Source organism: Erpetoichthys calabaricus, chromosome 3 (genome assembly GCF_900747795.2).
Source record: "Erpetoichthys calabaricus chromosome 3, fErpCal1.3, whole genome shotgun sequence".
Taxonomy (NCBI): Eukaryota; Metazoa; Chordata; class Cladistia; order Polypteriformes; family Polypteridae; genus Erpetoichthys; species Erpetoichthys calabaricus.
In genome coordinates, this window is record NC_041396.2 from 90,028,352 (window position 1) to 90,037,588 (window position 9,237).

At 35.4% G+C, this 9,237-nt stretch overlaps 1 protein-coding gene across 8 annotated transcripts in view; it reads left to right on the top strand.

Moving 5' to 3' along the window:
• The window catches only part of LOC114648207 (sortilin-like), a 174,146-nt gene that overhangs the window by 128,547 nt on the left and 36,362 nt on the right, over positions 1–9,237 (top strand). For 4 of the 8 annotated variants that reach the window (XM_051924993.1, XM_028797099.2, XM_051924991.1 and 1 more), the window contains exons 14-18: positions 780–970; positions 1,065–1,254; positions 3,597–3,713; positions 4,080–4,188; positions 4,886–4,998. The exons of 1 other annotated variant lie outside the window; for it this stretch is intronic. In XM_051924993.1, the coding sequence (XP_051780953.1) occupies positions 780–970; positions 1,065–1,254; positions 3,597–3,713; positions 4,080–4,188; positions 4,886–4,998 (720 nt within the window). The remainder of the gene's footprint in view (positions 1–779; positions 971–1,064; positions 1,255–3,596; positions 3,714–4,079; positions 4,189–4,885; positions 4,999–9,237) is intronic. 3 more of the 8 variants (XM_051924995.1, XM_051924992.1, XM_051924996.1) reach the window with 3 other exon arrangements.

Below are 9,237 nucleotides of genomic sequence, written 5' to 3' on the forward strand. Positions count from 1 at the left end.
CATAGCTTTTCCCTACTGTGGTTCAATGCTTAGAATTACAGCAAATGTGCACCGGGGATACTGGGGATTATGTCACAGGTGCTTCCAGTATGGAATTTGCACATAACTGTGCTTTTAATTTAGTGTTATATTGATCAAATTTATTTATTTATGATTTTGTCATAATGTATGTATAGAGTTTAATATAATGCACATTTTTGTATCCTGCCAAATTGTAATCTTATAAGCAATACACTATAGTCATCTTTGGTTATTCATGTTTCTATAAATAAATTTTGTTTAACTGCTGCTGTTTTGTTTATTCATGGATATTGTGGCTTTAAACATTGTGGAGTTTTAGATTATAAATACCCTGTACACCATTTTTTTATGTTCCCAGTGCCAAAGTGAGTAATACTCTATTAATGATTACTAATGATTTATTGATATTGATGGATGTTTTGGGCATGGAATTTAATTTAACTGAAACAAAATACATTTTTATTTATGGACCATAGTGTCATAAACTGAAATGTAAAAATGGTTTTGTTAAAGCACCATCGATTTATTTGTTCAGTGCAAGTTCAATACTTCACAAAAACAAAATGGTATATTTTACTGCTTAAGGTTAATATTCATTTTTCTAATGTAGTTTTGAAAATTGGACTTGCTCTGTTATGAGCTATGTTACTTGGAGGCATCAAGAGTCACCTTTTAAACTTTTTAATAGTTCAACTCTTGATCATAGTAGTATCAGTACATAGTTATAATATGAAAGTGTGTTTTTGTTTTTGTTGCAGGTTTTCCACAGATGAAGGCCAATGTTGGTACAACTATACCTTCACAGAGGATCCTATATACTTTACAGGATTAGCCTCAGAACCGGGAGCTCGATCAATGAATGTCAGCATCTGGGGTTACCGGGACAGCATGCTTTCACAGTTCTGGGTGTCCATCACTATTGACTTCAAAGAGCTTCTTACCAGAGACTGTAAGTTAAGTGTGATTTACATTATTTTTTTTCCCCCTGTTTTTATATGGCACAGAAATTCTGATTGTATTGTTTCAATTTGTCCTCACCTCAGGTGACATGAATGATTATGTTCAGTGGCTAGCACATTCCAGTGATCTCAGTAACCCCAATGATGGCTGTATACTAGGTTATAAGGAAAAATACCTGAGGCTCCGAAAGTCTTCTGTTTGTTGGAATGGGCGTGATTACATAGTGAACAAACAGCCCACCACTTGCCCCTGCAGTTTGGACGATTTCCTTTGGTAAGCCATGTTACTGTATTCCTATCTGCTTACATGTGCAATAAAATGTTATATCAGGAAACTTGAATGGTAAAATGATTATTTATTTTACTTTTTACAATACTGTGTTTCTTCAAATTATCGTGTATTGATTACAAAAATACATGTGTTCATAGATCTTTCCCAAATATGTTTTTAGCTTGCATTTTTACTTAGAATTCCTGTTGATTTCATGCTTTACATTTGCATGTTTTTCTGTTTATCTGTGATTCCAGAATTTGCAAGAAGTTATAAAATAATAATAAAAAAAAAAATCTGTTTTCCCCTTGGGATCCTGTTGCATTATTTTTTGGTTTCATTAAATTTCATAAGTTTAGTTAGCATAATTGGAAATAGTTCTAATGTATATAAACAAAAAAGAAAAACTACTATATTTACTATAACACATATCACTTAAAAATGTCCCCACCTTCAGAGCTCATTATTTCATTCACAATTCTCAGATCATATGTGCATTCGGTATTCCTGTTGTCTGATAGCTTTCTAATTTCATAATAGCTGAAAAATGAAAAGAGTGCATAATGAATGTAAATCCACAGACACAGGTGTCAGGAAAATGACATGAAGATTTCCATCTTCCCTTACAGCCGAGTATCATTTTTATCTGCTTCATTTATGAATTCCAGTGCTTCAGGCCCTCTATGTTGAAGACATTAAAAAAAAATAAACAAGAATGGATTTTAGCACTAGTACTAAAAGAAATGAAAGACATTTGTTACTTATAAATCTTCCTAAGCATATTCTGGCAATTGCTTCATAATGGAAATTGAATGTTGACAGAAAAATTACCAGAAGAGTCTGCAAGTAGAAAGAAAAAGAGACCCTAGGATTTGTAGGCCAATAAGCCTTAAGTTTGTACAAAAGTATGGAAACTGTAATCAGAAACAAATTAGAAGACTACTTGTATAAAAGTAATATACAAAACAAAATGCATCATAGGTCCATAAAATCATCATCCTGTCAAAAAAGTTTGTTAGATTATTTTAAACAGGAAACTGGAATAGTAGGCACAAACAAAGCGTGCAGTATAATTTACTTAGACTTCCAGATCGCTCTTAATACAATTCTGTATCAAAGATTAATTTTGAAAACAAGCCATGGACATCAGGGGTAGCTTACAAAACTGGATTTCAAGTTGATTAATATACTTCAGGTAGCAAGTACAAGAAGAGGACAATGTGTGAGGACATGGGTGGAGTCATTCATAGGATTATGTTTGGTTTCTTTCTAGTTTGTAACAGGAACACAGTGTCCCGATTGTGTAGTGAAACTGTGAAAGACACAGAACACACCAAATTGGAGGGACAGCAAATGATGAAGTGTCAGCAAAAAACATTTTAAAAAGATACGTACAATGTTCTAAACTGTGCAAATGCTTGGAAAAGTAGTTCTAATGTAGGCTAATGTAAAGTGCTACAGGCATGCAAAAGGTACATTAATTATAAATACAATGACCTACAGAAAGCATCCTCTAAAAAGCATGTAGGACTTTACATTGATTCAACATTCTCTTTGTGTATGCAGTGTTCAGATAAATAAAATGTTGTTATACTGTAAGAATGGTTAAACTAAATCAAGAGACACTATGCTCAAACAGTGGGAATTAAGATGAAAGGTATTTAAAGGTGGCATGTAAGCAGCATTGTGATGCAGTGGAAGCACTGCTGCCTCGCACCAGGGATACCGGGGGTTATGTCACAGGTGCTTCCAGTATGGGATTTGCATGTTCTGCCCATGTTGATGTCGATTTCCTCTGGGTGTTCCAGTTTTTTTTGTAACGGCCCAAAGACATGTAGGTTTTGTAGATTGCCACTGCTAAATTATTTTTTGTGTATGTATTCACTCTGTGATGGACTGGTTCCCTATCAGGGGATTATTTTTGCCTTGTGCCCTATTCTTGCTTGTTTAGGCTCCAGCTTTACTGTGACTCTGCTCACCATAAGCAGGCTAGGAAAATGGATGGATGGGATGTATGTAGCACTTCTACAATGGTCTTCCAAATCTGCAACAAATTACCAAGTAATGTAGGTGAAGAAGAAACTTTTAGCAAGTTACAGTATGAAAGTATCTGGATAAGATACTAGGGAAATTAATATATCACTTATCCAAACAAATGTGATGGACTGAATGGTGGTGTTTTATTTGTCTTAAAATCCTTTTATTTATGTTTCTTATGTTCAAGGTTGATTGGACATTCTTGTATCCCATTTCCAAAGTCAGCATGTAGTAGAATTGGGAGGGGATCTAAAAATAAAATGAATACCCTTCCTTCACAATTCTTGCTGATATTCTCTGTTTTGTAGTGATTTTGGGTACTATCGCACGGAAAACAGCTCCATATGTTTGGAGCAGCCTGATCTGAAAGGTCATGACCTTGAATTCTGCCTGCATGGGAAGGAGGAGATGCTGAAGACCAATGGGTATGTGGAGTTTTTTCTAGACTTGTGTTTTTCCTGGACTATGTTTTTATCAATTTCACAGTGTACATGTATGAAATAAAATCAGAGATGCTGACATTACTGTTTTTAATAAATATAATATATACACACACACACACACACACATACCTACCAGTCATTCATAAGAGGAAAAAGAAACAAAAAAAGGGGGTGGTGATCAATGAAAAGAATATTTGTATAAAATAGAAGTTGCTTTGTTGCTATATTTTTCCTTATAAGAAAAGCAGAGAATACAATGCATAAAAGAGAACAATATTTTTATTATTTTGAATGTTACATAATGCATTTCTCTTAAAGAATATGTTGAATGAGACATTGTTTTGGCAGGTATCGTAAAATCCCAGGAGACCAGTGCCAAGGTGGAAAAGTGCCTGAACGTAAAGAGATTGACCTCCGCAAGAAATGTGTCAGCACTCTACTGTACCCTAGTGAAAAGGTATAGACTTCTCCTTAGTCTGAAGTGACTCACTCAATGTTGTACTGTTCAAATAAAAAAGTAGAAAAAAGTATACCCATTTGGAAGATAGTTAAGCAGAGCTAAACATTTTATGTTTGCAAAGTATGACAAAATTAAAATTTAAAGTAAAAGTTAATAGTTTATTTCTACTTTGCTTATATCTTTATTTCATGTCAGTTATTTAAAACCGGGCACCACAGTAGCACAGTGGTTAACAGTAGTGTCTCATGGGTCCGTAATTGAGGATTTCTATTTTTGTACTTGCTCATCGCCTGTAGTCTGCAGTTTCTCTATTAATTTTACTGAGGCTACTCCAGTGTTTCTCCCATATGCCCACAGGCACACATGTTACATCAAGCCATATACTGCATGGGCATAGGTGTGCTATACAGTATGAGGTGTTTTATTACAGAGACTTTTAAGTAAAGTATTGAACATGTGTGTGTTTTTTTTAAATGAGTTACTACAAATACTACACTGCTTCTCCTTTACGAATATGAAATTAAATGTTACCAGTTTTTCCTGTTTTATTGCAAGTCTGTATTGATTTCTAAATCAGAAGCAGCTAAGTTATTTCGTATATATGCTTGTATATTTTAAACTTTTCATCTTTTATGTTTACAAAAAATTACAATTGTGCCGGATGTTTGTCACCATCTTTTTTTTTTTTAATCAGGTATCGCAGTCAACTGCCAGTTCTGCTCTAGTGATTGCTGCAGTTATCACAATCTTACTGTTGACAGTGATTGCTGGGGTGATTTTTGTGAAGAAATATGTTTGTGGTGGAAGGTATGTTTTTGCATTACTTCGAAATAAATATATATAATATATTCAGTGGAACCTCGGAACATGTACAAATCGGTTTACGACCAAAAAGTTTGCCAAACTTTTGCATCTGTTCACGACCACACACTCGGGGAAACTGGCTTGTTCGTATATTTTCGATTTGTACATGTTCAGTCTCTTCTTGTGCAGCGAACAAGAGAGAGAGAGGGCGTGACACACACACGGCGCACGAGAGAGAGACAGATACACAGGCACGGTGTGTGAGAGAGAGAGACTCACACACACACACAGGCACGGTGTGTGAGAGAGAGAGACTCACACAGGCACGGCGCGAGAGAGAGAGAGAGACACACACACAAACACAGGCACGGTGCACGCGAGAGACACACACACACACAGAGGCAGCGCGAGAGAGACACGCACACACACACACACAAAGGCAGCGCGAGAGACACACACACACACACACACACAGAGGCAGCGCGAGAGAGACACACACACACAGGTGAGCGAGCGAGAGAGGGCTGGACACATAAGATAGAGAAGGCAGTTAAAGAATGCACTGGGCTTTTTTGTTTTCACTTCTGTTTACAGCGATCGGTTCGTAGCGTGCATTGTTGCAATGTTACTTTTCTTGGTGGTTTATTAAATTACGGATTTTTTCAAATGTTCATTTTTTTTCCCTGTGCTTAAAACTCATTAAAAAAAAAAAGTGTTTTTAGCCAGCGGTTGGTAGCGCTATAGAGCGAACTATTTCAGTGTTAGTTTTCTCTGTTGTTCAAGGTTTTCTCAGTGTTGTTCAATATTTTTACATTTAGTTTACTATTATGCTGTGCATTCTATGGTGTAATTAACTATATTTGTGCTTAAAAATCTTTAAAAAAAATGTATATATATATATTTACATACAGTTCGTATGGTCTGGAACGGATTAATTGTATTTACATACAATCCTATGGGGGAAATTACTTCGGTTCATGACCAAATCGGGTTACTGCCAGAGTTTTGGAACGAATTATGGTCGTGACCCGAGGTTCCACTGTGTATATGTATGCGTGTGTGTGTGTATATAATATATATATATATATACATACACACACCTATATATACAGTGTGTGTGTGTGTGTGTGTTTTAAAATAAGTATTTTAAGTTTTGTAGTTTATTGTTCCATTTCCATTTAACTGAAATTCAAGTTGAAATCATATCCCTGTAGGAAAAATATGTCGCAACAGATTTAACATATAAGAAAAACCCATGATGAAAATGTATTTCAAGTGTCTCAGCAGTCTCCTTGGCAAGACTGGGAAACTAATTCAGGGCACATAACACACACATCAATACAATGGCAACATTTGCTTTGGGTGGCTCCTTGTGAGCTTTTATGTTTGAACTGGGGCTGCCAGCTAATAACTACTTACAAATCTCATTAGACTGCTATTTTCTTTCTTGAAGAACTTCAACCAATGGAAGGAAAAAAGTACATGAATGACAATTGCAAACACTAATTCTAAGTGAGGTTTATTACTTCTCCTCTTTCATTTTAATTAAATCAGTTTATTTATATTCATAAATCAGAGTTTTAAGTGCTCATTTTTCATTGTCTGCTGGAGGTCTTGATGTAAATATGATGATGCTTTTCAAGTGCATGTCATATGATGCTTTTTATTTGTTTTGACACTTTCAAAATCAAAATGAACCCAATTGCTTGACTTAAATGTGAACAGAGAATTTTGGTAGTGGAGCAGTGCTGAAGTCTGTGGTGCGTCATTTGCTGGAATACATTTTACTATATATGTGGCAATAAAATGCTTTGTTTTGCATTCTTATATGTGGTATGCCACTGGTCTTAGCACTTGACCTGTGCAATGTAACAAATAAATGTCGTCACAATACTTTTTTAATTTTCTTTAATTTTATTGATATTATGTGAAGAAAACAACTTTCCATATAATCATGTCAAACTTAAACCATAATTCAGCCCTCACCTGAGAGAGAGGAGATAATACAACATGAGTAAATCTTTTAAAACAACAAAGAAAGGAGAATGTCCTTTTCCTTGATATAAATGCTTATTCTAGGATTTGATTAATTCAGTCTTGCCATACTTTAAAGTTTTGAACAGGTCCTCTTAAGTGCAATTTTTTTCCCAATTTCAAATAATATAGAACAGGGGTGGGCAAAGTCATTCCTGGAGGGCCACAGTGGCCGCGGGTTTTTGTTCTAACCCAGTTGCTTAATTAGAAAACAATCCTTGCCAATAATTACATTTAATGGCTTGTTAGTGCTTTAACTCTGCTATGTCAAGTCATTCTCATATTCTAGATTTTTTTTCCATTCTAAGGATATCATCCAAATACTTTGAAGTGTAAAACAGATGGGTAATTCTTAATCCTTCACTTTTTTCTCTTCTCTTTCCTTCCAAGTATTTAATTAAGCCAAATAGTGCACGATAAATACATACAGGTGTAAAGGGTAACAAGCAAAACGGATAACTGCTGGTTTCTTTTGTCATTTGCATCTGATTGCTAATAAGGAGCAATTAAAAACCAAGAATGTAGCTGTTTAAGACTTAAATAAGCAATAAGGGTTCAAAATCTTAATGAGGGAGTTAACTAAAATGAAGCAGAAGATGTTTCTAGAGCAATAAGTGCTTCTTATTAAGAAATTGGGTTGGAACAAAAACCTGCAGCCACTGCGGCCCTCCAGGAATGACTTTGCCCACCCCTGATATAGAACATCAGTTACCCTCTGACTTATGGCAGGTGAAGTGAGATTCTTCCAGTTTAGCAAGATAAGTCTAAGTGCTAGTACTGTAGTATAAGCAATTACAATCAATTTGTTCTTCTCCACTTTAAGCCCATCCAGCAGTACACCAAACACTGCTGTTAATGGGTTAAGAGGGATTGTGACACCAAGGCATTCAGAGATTTTGGTCCAAAATGATGCTATTTTGGTGCATGCCCAGAGTTGTCACAATACTGTATTTGTACTAAATGTATTGATGATGTATTTTGATAAACTAATTCACTGCAGTTCTGTACTGTATGGTTTCCCCAGTAATGTTTATTCTTCAGTACAGATTGGTTGACTCTCCTCTGATATATAGTAAAGGACTAAGTCTTAAGCAGTACCTCATTCAGCAGCAGTTACAGAGAAAATGATTTTAAATTATTTACTATAATTATAATTCATCAGTTTCATTCCACTCTGCCATTCTCAATTTATTAATGCCTAGTTGCTTTTTTTTGGTAGTTAAGGTTTACTTGAACTCTCTACCCAAAACTCACCTTCAATTCTAAACCTCACTACCTGGGTGAAAACCAGCTACATGTGAGTGGAGATTAATGAAGTCCTGGGTCTTTTACACACCTGTATAAAGGATACTATATATGAACAAAAGTCCAAGTCAAAATCCCAGAAAAGCTGGCTTGCCAGTTGCCCAGGTGAAGACCTAATATACTGTAGTTCCACAGGAAATTCCAGGTTTGGCGTTTGTGTAAACAATGACAGAATTAAGGCAGGTAATGCAAGGAATCTATCACATACAAATCCGGATATTAATGCAAGTGAGCAAATTCTAAACACAAGTGATACGCTTGATTGTTTATTGGTTATGAAACAGTAAAATGCAGTAGCATTTGAAGCTTCGAAATTAGGGATGCTCAAGTTGTTTGTTCATTAAGAGTTATATGTAGAACCATTAGTATCAAAAGGCGAGGGTTTTTTTTTTTTTTTTAATTGGTTTTGTGTTAGCATTGCTTATTCGTTACTTTTAAAATCTTTTTGGATGTGTTGCTTAGCTCAATTTCTGAATTTCTCTGGATATGTGTATTCTCTGCTCATGCATGTTGTTTGAGCTATCTTTTCAGCTGAATGTGTAAATGTGCAAAACCAATACCAAGAATGTTTTAGGGAAACTTTCTGCCAAATTTGAGGATGTTCTAGACAAGGCCAATGCCATTTTGTCTTATTTACACTTGTGTAATCATACTTCTGGCACTTCGACATTTAATGTAATATCTAGAGTAAGTTTTGGACATACCTGTGATTACTGATGTTGCTAGACTTGTGTTGCTAAGGACACTTTCACTGGGCAGGATGTAGATGTTGTCAGTCATGGAAGTAAGTTGCATTTTCAGTTGTCTCATGTCCCTGGACTATTTCAATTTGGCTGTTTGTTTCCCCCCATACTCATCCTTCCCACTTCTGCAGTCTTTCATAGCTCCATAATTTTGCACCTT